Source organism: Halictus rubicundus, chromosome 8 (genome assembly GCF_050948215.1).
Source record: "Halictus rubicundus isolate RS-2024b chromosome 8, iyHalRubi1_principal, whole genome shotgun sequence".
Lineage (NCBI taxonomy): Eukaryota > Metazoa > Arthropoda > Insecta > Hymenoptera > Halictidae > Halictus > Halictus rubicundus.
In genome coordinates, this window is record NC_135156.1 from 8742024 (window position 1) to 8761628 (window position 19605).

Below are 19605 nucleotides of genomic sequence, written 5' to 3' on the forward strand. Positions count from 1 at the left end.
CTGTCACTTAAACATGATCGACAGGGCAGTGTTAAATGGAGTCATTCTGTCGAATGTAATTGGAAGTTGAGAAGCATGAAAAATAGATTTTCGTTCCAATTAGATTCCCGGTTTCGGCGCAGTGCGCGGCGTCGAGGTCACCGAAAGCGGCCGCGACGCGACGCGACGCGACGCTTCCTCGTAATCGTCATCGAGGACGAGCCGGCGTTGAAAATCACCTGGGTACGTTATAGGCGAGCATTAGAGTGACCAGTAGCCAACCGGTGAGTTTTTTGCCGGATTCCAGTAGCGCCTTTGAAAAAGTGCGGCGCGGAGGGAAGAGTCGTCTCCCCGGCCTCTATACATAGTTCGCTACTTTTACTAGCTTATTCACGAACGCGGTCTCGTGACTCGTTTCACGCCAGGCTCTCCTCTCAGCACCTTGTCCGACGCAAAGTCTACCTGAGCCAAGGGCCCGAAAGAAATTCTTCCAGGAATTTCTCGTTACGGCTCTTGCGTTCGGCGAAAGTAAACAATCCGCGGGAACGCTCCAACGGGCGCAGATCGTATTCTGTTTTCTTTTTCCGAAACGATTCGACCCTTTGTATTCCCAATTATGCTCGTTACGACCTTTTTGGTGCTATTCTTTGCCGCTCCGAATACTTCGAAACGTTCCAACGTGTTCCGCCGCCGTCTCGGTGACCGCAAAAATTAAATAAAGTGAAAGCGATTTATCGAACAGCACCGCCACCAGCTAAACGACCAATTTCACATTTGTTATCCCATCATCATTGTAAAATTACCGAGATGCTTCCAGTAAAAATTATTAGATTTTTCAGATGCTTTTAATAATGAAATTATTACGAAAAGAAACCATTTTCTACGATCGACTCGGCTAGGTTTAATCTATTAACAACCGGCAAACGACAATGGCATACCAAATGCTGTTCTCACGCCCAACGTCTGCTTACTTATGGATCATGGCACCGCCGAATGTGACTCGCGCTTCCATGAACCGCGGTCGGATCGATAATCCCGGAGCTCGATTAACGGAATAAATCCGTGGCCGGGGTATCGAACGGTTTCCATATTTTTTACCGGGGACGGAAAAGCGGCATCGAGGACGATTACCGCAACCCTAGGGTGAACTCTCAGCCCCTGTAGCAATATTTTTTTCGGCTCCCTTCTCCTCGGATCTCCACGGTCTGATCTCTGTACCCCGGCATGAGTCACATAATAGTTTCCTCCGCGCGGGCCCCTAATGATTTATGCCTCTGGCCGAGTTTTATGTATTTCTGTGCAACGCGCGAGAGACTGCAGCATTTTTTTAGGTTCTCACCCCGTTGCCGGGGAGAGAAACAGCGCGAGAGAGAGAGAGAGAGAGAGAGAGAGAGAGAGAGAGAGAGACGAGGAGGGGAAGAGAAACGATCGAGGGGGAAAGAAGAACCATAAAGCGTTGCGGGACCTGGTACTGCTTTTCGCTGCTACGGCTAACTACACTGCCTATATAGATCGATATAATTAATAGCTCCGCCGTGTATCGGGTAACATATGGCCTGGGACACGGCAGAAGAAAGGAGAAGGACATGGAACGCGGACGGTAACAGAGAGAGGGGGCAGAGAGGAGGAGGAGAAACAGGAGAGAGAAGAGAAGGGGCGAGGAGGTGGAGGAGGAGGAGGAGGAGGAGGAGGAGGAGGTAAAGGATGCAGAAAGTGGGAGAGACGAACGAATTCGAGATACTCCTCCGCTGCCACCACCTTAGAGTCGACCGTGCGGTCCTAGCGTTCGAGCCAAAGGGATTAAAGGCGAATAAACGAAGACCGCGAGGGTTCCCGACGGCGGCAGAACAGAAAAAAGAAGGGTCTCGAGTGCCTCACGGCATGCTAATTCTTACCTGGTGGCGTCCCCAAGGCCCTTCCACGGGAGATCCTCTACCAGGTGAACTCGTTTGGGCTGTCGATTCTACGACCGCTCTTGACGCTACTGTGATTTCAGATCGCGCGGGACGTTTCAATGTAAACACCCTATTTGCGACAACGATAGATCGAGAGGGTTCGTTACCTCTACAGCGACGCCGCGGAAAGGTGTCACGCGGCGTCCAGAATTCACGATACCGACGTGTGCTTTAGCCCTTTGCGCCCTTTTACAACTTTTTCGGTAAGAATATTTTTCCTCGGGGAAAAACACTTGACCCACAAGGCTGGTCAAATTAGTATTCTATAGGAAAGCTCATTGTTAAGATCTTAAATTCCAGAACCCAATTCTAACAATATTTCATGGTTATAGCTTGTATTAAAAATCTAGGATTGAACGAAAAATGGGCCAAATCACCAACGAACATCAATTTCTAATCAATGAGCTGAGGTACTCTATTGAATGATAATTACATAAAGAAACTAGGATCATCGAACCATTTCAAAATACAAATTGTAGACGTCGCGATTTACTAACTTTGAATACCTGGGATGTCGTTTGGACAACTGCTAAATAAATTAATGTAGTGTCGAATAGGTTGGAAGAAAGACCTCGTTAGAAAAGACCTCGAATAATTTCTCTAAATTAATTTTCAGCATAATAATTCTTTTAAAGTTAATTTCAACTTCAAAATTCCCTGAAGTTCAAGTTAAAATTAAGATATTAGAATTTCTCGAAATTAATCTTCATCATAACAATTCTTTTAAAATTAATTTCAACTTGGAAATTCCCTAAAGTACAAATATTAAAATATTATTAGAATTTCTCTAAATTAATTTTCACCATAATGATTCTTTCAAAATTATACCAAAAGCAAAAGAGCAGTATAAATGTTATTTTTTCGTTTAATATGAATTATGCTCATTGACTGGACAGGCAACCTTATATTATATAACGTAATAAATAAAGAAGAAATGAACAATACGTACAGATCTTTCGTTATGTAAATAATAAAACTATAGGTTTGCAATCTCAGGAGTTAGATTTATGGTCGTCTTCGAAGAGTTCACTTCAAAGTTACGAAGTCGACGATGGAATGGACAGAAGTTGGAGGAGCAATTTGTTGTACCGAGGAGAAATGGAATTCTGATTTCTTGCTTCCCTTCTGTCGGACAGAGTTTTAGATTGTATATGCGAATCGTGTCGGAATAAATGCGAGCGTAATCAATTTTTATCCCCGTCCTGAGTTCCAGACTACCGGAGGATCATGCGGCCAGCTACTTCCATGGACTAATTTATGGAATTTGGAATCGAGAGAGTTCTAAATCCGTGGATATTACAACTACATAAAGCTTAAGTACCGTGTCGAGTAAAAAGTACCAGGTAAGTGGCGGGGTGTACCCCGTGAGGGGTCGCGAATCTCGAGAGGCCTCGGACGCCGAGCAGTGGACGATAAACGACGCTGGCAAGACCCGTGTTGATGACATATATCGAGAATTCACTGTAACTCGGTAACTAATCTTTTCCGGACCTACGTTGATATAACTTTTTTTCCTCTCTAACCACTAGGAATCTATTCCTAAAATTTTTCCCACCATTTACGGAACACCCTGTGTGGTACATACTTAGGCAGGAAAATCGCATTTTCATCTCAACGAATGACGGCTGCGAAAAAAGGCTTCTACTCGCATTCGCCGAGTTACAAATTTGTAGAAAAAGTCGGAGATTTAATTTTAGATCGGCTGCACAGAAATGCATGGAGACCGTGGCGTCGAGTTACCCGCGGCAATTCGCAGTTCGGCCGAGTAATTAGCCTGCGTTCGTTCCGCGCGTACAAAGCTACCACGGAACCGTTTCTCCGTCAGATGTAAAGCTAATTGGATCGTAAACGGTGCTCGAGTAGGGTGATGGCTCTCGTTGGTTACGAGCAGGGACCGCGTACTCTCGGTTCCGCGATTTTCGTGCGAGCCCGGAACGCGCGCGCACGGCTCGTCGGCCGAACAAAAAGAATGTCCAACCCTCGAGACCAGTTATCATTTGCATTCCCTCGTCGACGGGGCCACGTGCCTGCCATGCGAGTCGTTTACACACCCTCCGCGCACGCGAATCAACAGCGTCCTTTGTGCGGCTCCGTCCTGTGCTTTGCATAATTTCACGAATCGCACGTATAATCGTTCCCCGGTTCGCTACAAAACACGTACCGGTATTTCGTGTAGCGACCCCGGGAGCCGCCTCTTCTATTAACGACACCGTTTTCAAAATAACGTGCGCGCACACCTAACCCGTCGTAGGCGCCGACACGTGGCCCGCCACGAGCCACGCGAGCGAACTATACCTCGGAAACACGAGCTTCATGAATTTTTACGTACATTTTTTTCTTCTTCCCCTCCCTGTTCAACTAACCCCCCCCCCCCTTCCCTCCCGAAATGTTTTCATGCGCGAATCGACGCGGAGGAACGATTCTTTGCACACGTGACCGTGGATCACCTTGAACCCTATCCTCCTTTCGGCGCCCCTGAATCGCACGCGGTACGCCATTCGTGATCTTCCAAAGACGATGTAATATCGTCACTTTGAAATCCTCTTTTATGCCTGCGCGTATTCATATGCTTATTGCGCGGTGAATACACATGAATGTTTGAACGAATTTTCAAGAGGTCTTTAAGATCAGAGGCAGATAGTATTATGACGCGACCGTTCGAAACCGTTTGTACTCCGTTTTTTGACTTAACAGCACAATTTTCATATTTTTAATCGGGATCGAAGGTTTTCGAAGTCTGAAAGGACTCCATTACTGGGATCGAGATTTGTCTGTACAATTTTTAAAAGAAACGCTTTAATAGTTAACCTCTGGATATGCAATTCCATTTTTATTGATAGTTTTTGGTGGACAATCTACTCGGCCTAGGAAAAATATTCGACCAAAATCGTGAACGCGACCATTAAAAAATTCAAAATATCGAAAGCAAGTATGACAGAAGTCTCTTCTCCTTTTACTGAACATAAAATAATAAACTGTTCGTGGTTATGTGAAAATTGTGAGAAAAAGCTTAGGAACGCTGACGACGGATTGCAAAAAGCACCTAGTAATAGAAATCATTGTAAAGTTATCCTCTACTTTTTAAAAAAGCAAGCAAACTAATTTTTCGATCAATATATCCCTTACGCACGACGAGCGTTGCCGGTTCATTAGCCTGTATTGTAATGAAAATATTTCCCACGTCGAATATTCGAATGATTATGATGATGGACGTTTTGAATGCCTCGTGCCAGGGCTGTAGAAAATGTTAATAAGGAGCGTCGGTCCTCGCCGCAGAAAATGAGTTTCATCGACGGATTTCACGCGTCGAATGTTTACGCGAGGGGCTAAACAAAGGATTATTAGATTTCCAAGGAATATCAAGCCTTTGTTGCGACGCCGCGGCGACAAAGGACGCGAAGACGAGGAGGCAAAGTTGAAACGCGGCGGCGACGACGGCGTCGCCGTCACTAAGGAATCAATTTTCCGAGTGAATATCCGAACCCTTTGTTCTCGTTTTCCTTGAATGCGTCTCGTTCCATTCAGCGCGTGAATCGCGTCCTTTAGGGAATTTCGTGGCGGTGGTGTCGGTGGCAGTGAACGGGCCCGTCAACGCCGACCATGACCGTGTGTACAATGGTCCCCGCAACTCGCAATCATCCACCTCCCCACGCATCGTCGTGTATAGATCGGTTCTATTGTTATACCGGAGACGCCTCGAAAAAGTACCGCGACTAATTACCGGCCGGTCGATCGACAAAACCTTAGAAAGTCGGCTATAAGTCACGTAACAATTACGAAGTCATCGTTGTCAATAGCTGTACGCCCTGGATCTCCCCCACCCCCGCGCTCGCACCCTCTCGGGAACCAATCGTTTTTTCACCGGTTAATGAAATCTCCGAGGTGGGTCTAAAGAATCGAGTAATTTCGAACCGTATCGGTAATTGCACGCGTAAACCTAGAGATTCCTACGAAATTAAACTAATTCAATTAACTCCTTGCACCGACACTTTCCTTCTGACTAGAACATCTTCGTCGCGTACAACTTTCTAGAAGAAAAAGAAAATTTAGACTGTACGTGCTCCTATGTTTTCGCTAATTGTTGAACAGCGGTGACGGTGAAATAGAATTTGCCTTCAGTTGAAAAATAACGTTAGCGAAGGAGTAAAAATTCGTTTACGAGGAAAATATATAAAACTGTGAAACACCTCGAGGAACGGTACCTATAACTAAATAATTTATATCAATCAATGCCATCCTTCCTACCAGCTCCGATAACAAATTATTCAATTCAAACGCATCCCACATCTGTACAACTAAAACTTATTTAACACAACACTGTTAATAGAAAATCCTCCTGAAAATCACGCACACAACGCAGAGAAGATCGTGCCATACGTTTTACGCATGAGACCGCGTCTATTCAAGCACAAACGTGGCAATTATTACAATAAACAATCCTACATTCGTATACTGGTCGATTATTACCTTGAAGAACGCTTGTTGAACAACACCGTAGCTCACTTACCCGAAAAGTAAACAGCAAAAGAAAAAGAACTGGGTGCCAGGGGGATGAAACACAGGATGAAAACAACGTCAAATAAGAAAAAAAACCAAGGATTAATCTTACGATAGTATAGCTTTATTTTAGACTAGAACGGAAAAATAATATAATATTATTAATATAAAATAATAATAATAATAATAATAATAATAATAATTAATAATAATAATTAATAATAATTAATAATAATAATAATAATAATAAGCTATATACACAAGAATAGTAGGACCGACATACATAACATTGTTTCATGTACGTGCACATGTATCGTGTGTTATGCGTATCCGTGATTCCGCGAAAACGGAATCGCGCGTGTGTCGTGTTGAACTCGTGTGTCGGTGAAGGAAAAAAGCGAGAAACGGAGCCACACCCTCGTCGGCTGCGAGCACGGGGTTCGCGGCGAAAATCGAACAAATCAAAGGGAGAAGGAGAAACGAGAATAATAATAAACGACGCGATTCGAGAAGAGCGGAGAATAGACAGAGGGTAAGCGCGAAAGGAAAATGGACGTGCGTCGGGGGCTGCCCAAGGCTGAGAAGACAGTCGCGAGCGAGTCTCGCTGTCGATAGCGTGCGGGGCCGGGCGAGAGTGTGGCTATCACAAAACGGGAACTCATAAATAACTAACGCATAAAATAATAATAGTAATTAGTACTAGCCCTGATTAAGATCGATGTCGTCGTAATGGCAAATAGGATTCTCTTACGTCGCGACGACGCGAAGGGAGGGGTGGGACAGGGAAGGGTGGGAGAGCGGGGGAGAAAGAAAACGAGACGCTTAGGGTTCAGGGTGACGCGAGGTTGGGGGGCATGATGGATTAAATGTATGTATGTGCAAACGCGTCGCGTTCTCGATCGCGTTTCTCTCTACCGATTACGTGTAACTCCACGCGGAGGCCAGAATCGGGACCGTTCGTTCTAAAAGGGGCCCTATCCGGGCCTCGGACAACAGTGAACGCTCGCGAAGTATTTACAGGCGCGTGCTACACGAGCACGTTTAAAGGTTTTCCCCCGTGCCGGATGGTCACGGTCTTGGAATGGCTTCGCGGATAATGACGACGATGATGACGATGATGATAATAATAATAATGTAAAATCGAAACAGGGAGAAACAAAGGTATAGGGGGTGGGGGGGGGGCGCGAGAGGAGAGGGAGCAAAATACTTCGCTACGCTACGTAGGAATTAAAAGATGTCGTACACACAGCTGTGTAGTCTCCGTTCTTTTGTTTCTGGCTATACTATAATGCATCAAACGCTTCGAGTAATAATCGAAATGGATAGTACTAAGAATCCATTATAAAATATAATAATAAAGTTCGTAATAATCTGTATCTCTCCAGTTTGCGATGATCGTTTGTTTAAAGGCTAATGCTCGATGCACACACTCTCTCTCTCTCTCTCTATTTGCTCACGCTTCTATTTTTCTTTTTGTCAATTATTCTATTCTCTCTATCTCTCTGTCATTCTTTCTTGCGTTCTCTCTCGATCATACTCTCTCAGACGCGTTTATTTTTCCCCACACACTCGCAAAACGGACTCAAACACACGCACAGGCACGCTATACTTCTCTTTCGCCCTCTCGCATTCTTGTTTTACGCTAGAATAGTCATCTGATAGGAACTTTCAGTATTGCCTAGCTCTGGGTATATTATATTCGCACTATACATGTAAAGATCTTTCGAAACCTCTGTATAAATTCCATATAGCGTCGGGCCCCCTAGAGTATCACACGGGCCAAATTGTACAGGTGTATGTAATACACGCGGTAAACAAAGAACACGTGCACAACATACAACGACGTAGCTCGCGCAAGTTCGAAATTCGTTCTCGAGATAGCGAAACGAATAGAGGGAAGAGATTCTCGCGAGTTTCTACGAACGCCTCGTAGAACGGCTCGTGTCGGCAGTCGAAGAGTAAAAAAAAAAAAAGAAAGAAAGAAGATGAAAAGAAAGGGAGAAAGACAGAGAACGCGGTCTCGGACGTTCGCGATCAAGAGTCGACGATCGATACACGGTGAAATACGGACGAGTTTCGAGACTCTTGAGGTATACGAATCCTTGTCGTTTGAAAAGTGGACGAATTTCGAACGAGACGCGTGTCGAACGGTCGCTTTTACAAGAGGTCAGCGAGGCACTCACCGGGCGTAGTGGTAGCCGTACTAGGCGTCGCGGCACCCGGGTGTTGTTGTTGCTGCGGCTGGAACATCGCCGTAGGGTGAAGGAACAAGGATCCGTACATCATGTTTTCGTCCGATTGCTGTTGCTGGCTGGCTTGCTGGTTGGTGGCGCCAACCACCGACGCGTTGCCCATCCCCGGGCCAGAGTTGTTGCCGGCGGGAACGATCGGTGCGCCGGGCGTCGGCGGCACCAGGCTACCCTCTTCGACAGCGACACGCACCGACTCGATGTGTCGTCGAGAGAATACGTGCTCCTGCAGAGGCGATTTCGCTGAGTATCGGACCGAGCAGAGTCGGCACTCGTCGGGCCCGGTCGGGCCGCGATGCGGTTGCACCGCGGAACCTTCCGCCGGCAGGCCTGCCGCTAATCTAGCTTTCTTTTCCTTGGCGCGGGCGTTCTGGAACCAGACCTGAACAGTCCGCTCGATTAGATCAAGGGCTCATTGGTGCACACCGATCCGGATCGAAGGATTTAGTAGCGATACTTTGCCGAACCATCAACTTTCCCCGAGCGATATCTACCGAATTTGCATTGCTTCCTAATTGTCCACCGACCTTGAAAATGAACAAATTAAGAAGGTTTAATCAGAATCGCAATCCGGAGGGACGCTCGACGTTCAGCATTTTTAAAATGAATCGTCAGGACTCTAAGCGAAGCGTTCTCTCCCGCCGCGAACAGTCGACGCAGCTGACTAAAAACTACGTGTCGTGTTCGCGGTGCGTTAATAATGTAACGCAGGGATCATTTTATGCCTCGTTCCACTACGCAAATTACCGTTTTTCAACTGTCGCTATTACGTCACTTTACGTCCCGGCATTATTGTCGGTACTTATTATCGGTACAAAGAAACTTTTCTAGGGCTATTTTAAACTATAGACTATAGATTAATACGGAACGCGTATAAGCCGACATCCTAGTCGTCTTTCTGTCTGCGTTCATTTTAAACCGTGCTGGCCGAGATTGCACGGTGAAATTTATTTAAAGCACATTCCGACGCAACTTTTAACAACGCTATTCGACTTTTCCGCAAAGTTTCCTAAACGTACGATTTAAGCCTCGACGTACACCGAACAAAGTATTAAAATTAAGTTCTCGGTTAAGTTGAAGAATTTAACCTCTTAGCTACAGCGAGACTAAACGCGGAAGGAATATTAGTACCGAAATCGCACGTACGTTAAAATACAAAGACAGTTGAATCAGTTTCAACTCTCGCACTTGAGATCTTTCACAGCTTCATTTTTGAAAATATCTCTTGCAAACCCGTCTTTCTGTTATTTCTAATGTACCATTTTACTGATTCAATGTAATGATAAAAAATGTGATTAACTCTCCGAAGGTTTTAATACGTTGGGTCAAAATGGACCCGGACTCCGCCGTCGCACAGTGTTCAAACTCTTGTAGGAGACGGCAGAAAATGAATAATTCCTAAACTAATCGGTTTTCGACCTAAAATTCCTAATACTTTTTTAAAAAAGCCACGAAGGTACTAATAGGTTAATGAAAAGACTCAATGTTGCTAAAAAAAAATTGAAGTGGTCTTTATTTTTTTATTGCATGAAAACCTTTTTGCTACTATTTCATTGGAATTTATTATCGCGTACTTACAGACCAATCTTTGTTTGAAAAATATTTTATCAGATTATTGCAAATGGCTACCGGCAAAAATTTATTTAGAATTCAAACTTTGGAAGTTGGACTATTTAGCATTGAACAGTGTGCGTCGCGTCGGAGGGTTGACATTTTGATATATTTTCATTCGGAAGATTTGGATAACCCAACACGAATGGTTAACAGTTTCAACGCGAGCAACTATAATGGCGTACCGTTCGAAAAGATGGAGGGGTGCAGTATAGTGACATAGCTAAGAGGTTAAGGGGTAGCCAAGAGGTTAAAAATGCGCAACCATTAATCTGCTAACATTCTCCCGTGCAAATTCCGTTTCGATATCTTTCTGGGTTCGCAAAAGGGCGTGGTAAAACTCTTCGATCCGGACAGTTAAGGAAAGACGATCGCGTCTAGCAAGAGTCAAGAGTCTTTTGTAGTGCTTACCTGTACCACACGCTTCGGCAGGCCGATCTCGCGACCGAGCATCTCGCATTCCGCCATGGTTGGTGTCTTGTAGTCCGAGAACAGCGACTTCATCACCTTTACCTGAGTCGCTGACATCTGAGTGCGATACCTTTTGCCGCTGGACTGGCCGGTCCCGCTGCCGGCGCCGGTCACCGCCGGGACGGCAGCGCTTCCGGTTCCCACGGAAGCGGAGCCCTGTCGCGAGCTCTGCGTGCTCGAGGCCGGGCTCGCGGGTCCGCTTTCGTCGTCCAAGAATTCTGTGGTCTCGCTCATGCTGTCGTCGTCGCAGATGCTGCGTTCGGAGAGGTCGGTCAGGGGGCCGCAGTCGCTGCCGCCGCGGAAATGCATGCCGTGCTGTTCGTCGAGGAGGTTGCTCAGGCCGCCGAGGCTCAGCTTCATCGGCCGACTGAGATCGACCGGTTTGCTGAGATCCAACGGGGACTCGCCGCTGTTGTTCCCGGAGCTCTGGTGGTTCGACGCCTCTTGCTTGCCGTTGCTCGCGTGGGCCTGCAGCTCGCTGATGTATCGTTTCATCGACTCCTCGTAGTACTTCTTCAGGGACGCCTCCATGTCGGTGTTGAACGGCGGGAACAGCGGCGGCATCATGTTCGGCGTGCTCGGGTTCGAGGGAGCGGACTCCATCGAGAGCTCCTCGTCGGGGATGTTGTCGATGTTGACCTCGCCGCGGGCGACCTGATCGGCGTGCTTGCTGCTGAGATGCGACTCCAGGGCGGACTTCACCTTGAACAACGCCGGGCAGAACGGACAACGCTTGTTGATCACCTGACTGTGCGCGCGGAACTGACCCTTGCGCTCGCGAGCTCGAGTGTTCTGGAACCACACCTGGACCACGCGTTTCTTCAGACCGACCTCCCGGGCGATCGTCTCCAGCATCTTCCTCGACGGGTTCGACTCGACCTGATATTTCTGGTACAGATAGTCCAATTGTTCCGGGAGTATCGTCGTCCGCAGCCGCTTGTCCTTCGGCTGCTCGCTGTGCTCGGAGTTCGAGCGAGACTCGCCGCCAGTCCCGTCGTCGAAGTCCTCGTACTTTCGTTTTCTGTCCTGCATCATCGCGATCAAGGGATGTGGGGTGTCGGTCGCCACGCCGGTGGTAGCGTTCAACGCCTGTTGCTGTAGGATTCCGAAGGGCGAGTCTGGCGGGTAGGCGGGCGGGAACAGGGACGGGTTCATGATATGTACTAGCTGATGCTCGCGCCACAGTTCGAATCGCCCGAACATCAGGTTGCATTTGTCGCACTGGAAACTCCCCTCCTTAGACTCGGCTTGCGACTGAGACTGCGACTGGGACTGCGACTGGGATTGCTGTTGCTGCTGCATCTGCTGCTGGGGTTGCTGATGCGACTGTGCCATCGTCTGTTGCTGATGGTGGGGGGACGCGGTGGTGTTCAGAGGTTGTTGCAATTGTTCGGTGAGTGCGGGCGCAGCGGATGGGTTGTTCGACGTGACGTTCGTGGTGGTTGTCGTCGAGCTGCTGTTGCTGTCCTCGGAGCTGAGAACGGCGGCGACTTGCGCCGCGGCAGCCTGCGCTTGCGCGCTCCTTTTCGCGTCCTCCTCTTTGAAGCAATGAGTCTTCTGATGTCTGATGAGCTCGTAGTATCTCTGGAACACCAGCAGACACTTCTTGCACTGGTAGTTCAGGCCTGGTGTTCTTTGAAAACGGCCGGATCCGTCGTCTCCTTCGCGGTTCCCTGGTGTCACCGGCTCGGCGGCCGGCTGATTCTCGTACACCTTGCGCGCCTTCTGCCTCGCGTTCTGAAACCAAACGACGATCACGCGCGGACTCAGGCCGAGGAGCTTGCTCAGATACTCGAGATCGTCGTCCTTCGGGTACGCGTTGTTCTCGAAGAACTCTTGGAGAACCTTGATCTGGTAATCGGTGAATCTCGTTCGATTCGCGCGTTTGCCAGAACTGTTGCCCGAAGAGCTGTTGCCGTTCGAGCCTCCGCTGAAGGAGTAATCGGTCGGTCCCCGACCCGGGCTGAGAGATCTCTGAGGTGTCAGAGCTAGTCCTGTCATGGAGCCTGGCACGACACCGCCTGGCCCAGGAGTGGGACTGGCGAAACTCTGCGGTCCGAGTTTCGGTGGTAGCATGGGAGTGCTCGGCGCGCTTGTTGTCGTTGACGAGTGTGACGAGACGTCGTGGTGCATGGGGAACACGGAGCTCATACTGAGCGCCGGGGAATGCGGCCGAGATTGCTGGCCCCCCGAGCTGCCAGGCGAATGATGTTGCTCTTCTTGGTGCTGCGATTGCTGTTGAACGTGACACTGCGGCTGTTCCTGTATCTCTTGCTTTATCTCGGTGACCTGAGGAGCGTTGACGTTCGCCGTCGACGGCGGCGGCGTCGCCTGCTTGTTCGGGCTTTTGTCGTCCGAGGAACTGCTACCGGACACGCTAGAATTCAACGGAGTCACTTTCGCCTCCCCGGTTTTCTCGTACTCTTCGAGGTTCAACGTGGTGCTCGGGGGATTGTTGAAATTGTACGGGCTGTCCTTGTTGCGCTGACGTTCTTTGAACAGCGTGTTTCGGAACCAATGCTTGATCACTTTCGGCGGCAGCCCGCTTTGCGCTGCCATGTCCAGGATCTGCTCCTCGCCAGGCGAGTTGTTAATATCGAAATGCGCTCGGAGGATTTTTAGCTGTTCGTCTGTTATGCGCGTACGCGCTCGTTTCTGTGAAGCAGCTGCGCTTGCCTGCAACACGGAAAAATTCTATCTGCGTTGGCTTTGGTTGTTCTCACCTAACTCGAGCATCTAAAATATCTCGGGTGTTTTATATGATTGAGAAAAATGTCAGAGGAAAACACGTCAAGGTTATATTTCTTGAGATTTCAAGGTCATAGAAGTTTTTTTTTAATGGAATGCTATATTTTTATTACCGCTATGTGATAGCCAAGGTCACGACGAATCCGACGACCTGTAATATTATGACCTTCACGTGACCTTGAGTTTGTTATCACTATAATGCATATTATGTGTATTCATAGGTGTCCATGGTTTCAATTCTTTGTATTTGCTGCAATGTCCATGTACGAAAAGCAACACGATTCTCAAAGTCGTTGACATGAAGTTCCTGATGTAAGGAAATATGGTATGGATGAAATTTATGACGTTGCAATATTCGCATTTCTTGAAACCCTAGGGGAACCATGTCATCGTTACTTCACTAGTTACATCAAGTGTCCTACTTTATATTTAGAGGTCGTTGGATTCTCCTCGACTATCATATAGCGACAATAATAAATCATAATAATAATAATAATAATAATATATCATTCCATTGAAAAAAACTTCGCTCGCCTTGAAATCTCAAAAAATATAACCTTGAACAAATTTTTTTGCCTATCATATTTGCCCCTCTGAACCAACTAGTATTTTCCTCTGATTTTCTTCTTCTATCATAAAAAAACACGCGAGATATTTTAGATGCTCGAGTTAGGTGAGACACCCTCTAATAATACAAATATCTTGGTTGTGGAGTTGAAACTGTTTCGAGTGCAATGGGTTGGTATAACTGTTTATAATGGCTCGAAGCTCTTGGAGATTCAAGAGGATGGCAATATCAACTAATAATTTTGTCACAACATTCCTGCTACCTCAAAACTCGAACCAACCAACGATCCCCGTAACAAGCGCACAAACAAAAGCATTGGTTATGAATGTTCTATGTGTAGTTTATAATGTGGAGACTTGGTTAGTGAATAGTGAAGTAAATAAAACAAAATAGTCGTATTTACATAAATAAAATAATGATATTTCTTGTTCTGTTGGGAAATGTGGAATTTAACAATGATTTGGGGAAGCGTTCGTGCATCTTCAAACGTTGAACAAACTTTGGATGGAGCTAGAAGAATGCTAAATTTTTCATGCTATTCTAGACCATTTATTTCGAATTTTCTAATTTTTATTTCCTTATTTTAATTCGTGATCCTTAGAAAATTTGAAACCTCCAATCGTTACGATTAAGTTTGACGTGCCCCATTCTGTTTTCTACATGCAAAGTTTTTGTAAGCTATTTGGAACCAAGATATCAAAAAATTATTTTTAGTTTAAAAGATACACGACAGTGTCTCTGACTACTCGGTAACTTAGAAGTAGTTAATAACAATAAATAGTAATTAACCGTTACACGCTACTCAGAAATAGTAACACACAGAAATTACGTTAATAGACTCTAAGATATCAAACACTTCATCCACTTCCCTTTGCACTTTGAATCAACGAATTGTGCTTGATTTAAGATATCACAATCAAGGAAAGAAACGAAACAAACAAAATGTGCGAATGTTCACCCTGAGGAGCGTACTAAGGGTTAAGGTGTGACGAAAGGTGACAGGAACACAGAAAAATGACCGACCCAATACCACTTGAAACAAACAAAACGTAGCATTATGAGGACGACAAAAGTACTCACAGCAGCTGCCTGTTGTTGTTGCAGAGCAAGGTGTTGTTTAGCCAGAAGATCAGCTTGAGCGTTGATGGGAGGATACGCGGAGGCAGCGCCATCATACGGCGGTGGTGGTAGCATCATTGGTACCAAAGGTGGTTGCAGGTTCATGGCAGCCAGCGCAGGAACGTTCAACCCTAACGGGAGACCCATCATTCCCATCATCAATCCAGGATATTGCTGAAGTTGTTGTTGCAACTGCGAAGCCGCCATAGCGTTCAAAGCGGCCTGCATCTCGGACATCTGTTGCGCCAGTGTGAGTTGGGCGTGCTGTTGTTGTTGCTGTTGTTGCTGCTGTTGTTGTTGTTGTTGTTGCTGCTGCTGCTGTTGTTGCTGTTGTTGTTGCGAATGGTGTGTCTGACTGGCGGGTAAGACGGTGGCTGTGGTCGAATCGGTGCTCGACACGGGCGTGTTGCTCAACGCGGGCGTCGTTGCTGGTGTGGTCGAGGTGGCTTCCGGGGTCTTGCTGACGCGTTCTTTGTTCTCAGCGATCTCCTCCTTCTCTTTGTCGCGTTGTTCCTTATCGGCGCTGAGATCCTGCGGTTGGCCGGTCGCGGGAGTGGAGCTTCTGGGCGCTGACGACGTGGACGACGACGTTGCGACGGTGACCACCACGCTTTTCTTCTCGTACTCGCACTTGAACTGTTGCGCGTACTTCTCGAGAAACTCGCGGGGCACCAGGTCGCGGTGCACCTCCTCGCAGTGCGCCTTCAACACCCAAACGCTGCTGAACTCCTTGTTGCAATGCTGGCACGTACTTCTGGTCAGCTCCGGTATCACGTCGTCGTCGGTGGGCTCCTCCGGCTCCTCCTCCTTCTCGCGAGCAGCTTGAGCGGCCAGAGCCTGCTTCTGTTGTTCCTGTTTCTGCTGTTCCTGCTGTGCCTGGTACGCGGCCGCAGCCTCCTCCTCTTTTCGCTGACGTCGCTGATGATTCTCGTTGAACTGCATCACCAGGTCGAACCCGAAGCTCTCCAACAGATGCTTGTACATGTGCGACGTTTTGTGACGCGGCTGCGACAGGATGTCCTGCGTCGCCTGCGAAGCGTGCTGCACGCTCTGCTGCATGTGCTGTTGCGGCCCCGGTGTCGTAGACGTCGGCGGCGGTGTTTTCGCCGGGGCGGATGGGACGAGCTGCTGCGTCGCCGCCAATTGTTGAAACAATGCCAACGGATTGCTGAAGATACAGTAGAGCTGTTGATGCGTGGCGAGCTGCTCCTGGTTGACGAACAGAGCGCTGCACCGCGGACAAGTCAGCATTCCCGTGCCGCTGGTGTTCATGCAAACAGGTGGGCTGTTCGGGCTGGACTCCGGCGGCTGCTCGATCAACGGCCGCGCAAGGTCCAATTGACCGCTGGCAGCGAGATCTGGCAGTTTGCTGGCTCTTGTCTGATGCAGCACGCTCCTCATATGAATGTCCAAGGTGGTGCCTTGCGTGTAAGACACTTTACAGATGTTACACTTGTACGGCTTCTTATCTGGATCCAGTTGGGAATCCGGCAACTCTGTCGGACTGGCCGGCGGCACGACCGATATCAGCGTGTTGTTGTTACCCTGCTCCTGCATCGCCCTCTTCAACTTGTGCAGGTGACTGACGCTGTTATAGTGGACCAACAGTATGTTCTTCTGCGTGAAGCTCTCCTTGCAAACGTCGCATTTGTACGGTCTGTTCGGGTCCAAGTACTTCTCCATCGGGTAGGACATCTTCTCACCTTTGCGGTGCAGCAGCGTCTTGTTGTGCCCGGTCAGGTAGCTCTGTCGCGTGAACGCGAGCTTGCAACGATGACATTTGAACTTCCTCCCGGGATCGTGATAGGAGTCCTCGGCGACCGGCTGGCTGTTCAGATAATCCTCGAGAAGACGTTGCTCCTTGTGCAACGGCGACGAGTCGCTCGCGTCGCTCTCCTCTTCCTCGGCCTTGCTCGTGTCGTCTTCCACGCTCTGCTCCCCGCTCAGATTCCCCTGCCTCCGGAAACTCTCCTCGGTGAGCGCCTGAAGAAGCGGATGAGCGTGCAGCAGGCTCTGCTTGTACTGCGCCAGCTCCTCCTCGTGCATGTCCGCGTGCGTCGACTCCAGGTGTCTTTGGAGCGCCTGCACGGAGCGAAACGATCGGCCGCAGAGCGCGCACTTGGTCGCGTCCCTGATCGCGTGATACTGCGAGTGTTGCTGCAGCTTCTCCAGGGTCTTGAACGCGAGGCTGCACTGGCCGCACCGGTACTTGTACACGTGCTTCTCGCTGACCGCCAACGTGGGCGTGGTGGCCGGATGTGTCTCCCGATGGTGTTGCTGAAGTTCTTCCAGGGAGCGGCAGATTCGCCCGCAAATGGTGCACCGCATGATCTCCTCGATCTCCTCGTTGCCGCCGCGCTCGTTCATGTCGTCCTCTTGCGGCGGCTTCGCGGTGGTCGTCGGCGACGTCGGCGTCGTCACCGCCGGCGTCGACGTGTTCCTCGGGTTGTTGTTCAGCCAATGACTCTGATCGACCAGCAGCAGAAGCCGTTGCAGACCGTCCGCGTTCACCGAGTGGATTTGCATCACGTGCTTCTCGAGCGCGGAACGCTCTCGGAAGCCATCTTGGCACAACGGGCACAACAAATCCGGCGGCGGCTCCTCCTTCACCGTCTCCGTTTTCTCGTCCGTGTCTTGAACATGAGCCACCTGCAAGTGCTGCCGCAACTCCTCGCGGGACGTCGGCTGATACGTGCAATACGGACAGGAGACGTCCTCGTGATCGTTCTCCGGTTCCTGTTCCGTTTCCTGATCGTTGTCCGGCTCTTGCTTCACCTCGTTCACGCAGTCGCTACCTTCCTCCCGTCGTTCTAGAAACATCGAAAAGGGACTCGCTTATGCTAGGGAACTTCCAGTGCTTCGACTACGATTCTAGAACTACGTTAACCCTCGCAATGCTTTCGATCACTTCATGCCAGTCGTGGCGTCATAGATTCGGTCTAATCCTTGGGCGTCTTCATTTACGACATTTTTCTCGTTAACCTTCAGAGAGCCGGGCCATTATAGCGGCCAGGGAAGAACTTGTTACGTGAAATGTTGGTTGGTCAAGAAAATTATGCTTCCAGTGGAAATATGCCGGCGCTCTGAAGGTTAATTTGGCCCGATGTGAATATCGAATCATTTCAACTTGCGACTACACGGTTGATCTATATGGAACGTTTGTAAGCCTGGGTCTGAGTGGACCCTCTATCCGAGGGTTAATGTACGCATGCACAAGAGAACTGTAAGCGGAAAATCAAACGTCTTTGCGACAGTATATATCGAACGGATCCGAAAAATTGCAACTTAAACGTGAAGTTTGACAGCATTTCTGGCTTCATAGAAATTGAAAATGAAACGGTAACAACACTTTGGCAAGTACAGAAAGCAACATAAATGATCATGTTCTACTATCCCAAATGGTTTTCCCTGATGTATGGTAAATTACATGGGTCAGTTCACTTAAGCACCGATAAATGGAAAATTCTCCGTATCTTGCTATCGTCTTCAATGTATGATAAGTAAATTTCTAATAATATTCAAAGGAGAAGTAGCAGCAACTGATATTCTGTTCACAATTTCAATTGCACTGTGGTCACAACACGTTGCATCGTTCGAAGCTCCCATTTCTGTTTCCCCATTGATTTCCACGCGAGCTACCGGTTCAATTATTTAATCTGCTTAGTAGTGACTCAACCTAACAATCTTATTTGCGGCGAGGGGGAGGGGCGTGGGGAGGGGAGCATGATCAAAAGTTCGCGTTACGCCGCGTTAAGGGAAGCGACACTGGCAGCAACGAGGTGCGCGTAGACAGTGGTATGTCGCGGTGGTGTGCAGATATCGCAGATGCTTCCTTGACTAGAGTAACAATGCCGTCGAAATTACAGATTGGCAATACGAAATTGTCGATGGTTCGTTCCCGGCGAAAGAAGCGTGGCCGGTGGCGAAAGCAAGACAAGAAATAAAGAACGACCGCCTATTCGCGTGGTCTGGTATTGTCCGAAACCGCATTTACATCGGACAGCGCCAGTTGCGAGAACACAACGGGACGTGGCAACGCGTGCTACTGGTTTTCTCCTGGTATATGCACGGTCCTCTCTCATATATTTATGTAAGTACAGGCCGCCGATATAATAACGTTCGGTATTGTGCGTGGCGCGGCGGCACACGCCACGACCATATGCCACGCTAAATTACTGTCATTGCCTGTTAATTACGCGATAATCGATGAAAACACTGAATTCACCAAGGTGTTCTGAACGCTCGCCACGACCTGGAAATTTTCTCCTGACCCTCGGGCGCTTTTCATAAAAATGGAAAAAAGAAAGAAAGAAAAACGGCTCGTTCAAGTGCCGGACATCGACATCCTGAATCGTAAGCAGATCGGCAACAGATGGCTGTTAATAAGCCGAGAAAACTAATTCCGGTA

At 48.2% G+C, this 19605-nt stretch overlaps 1 protein-coding gene across 7 annotated transcripts in view; it reads right to left on the bottom strand.

Moving 5' to 3' along the window:
• The window catches only part of Zfh2 (Zn finger homeodomain 2), a 251208-nt gene that overhangs the window by 113592 nt on the left and 118011 nt on the right, over positions 1-19605 (bottom strand). For 5 of the 7 annotated variants that reach the window (XM_076791353.1, XM_076791354.1, XM_076791352.1 and 2 more), the window contains 3 exons: positions 15159-18007; positions 10703-13456; positions 8615-9062 (listed from right to left, as the gene is read on the bottom strand). In XM_076791353.1, coding sequence (XP_076647468.1) covers positions 8615-9062; positions 10703-13456; positions 15159-18007 — 6051 coding nt within the window. The other 2 variants (XM_076791355.1, XM_076791359.1) reach the window with 2 other exon arrangements.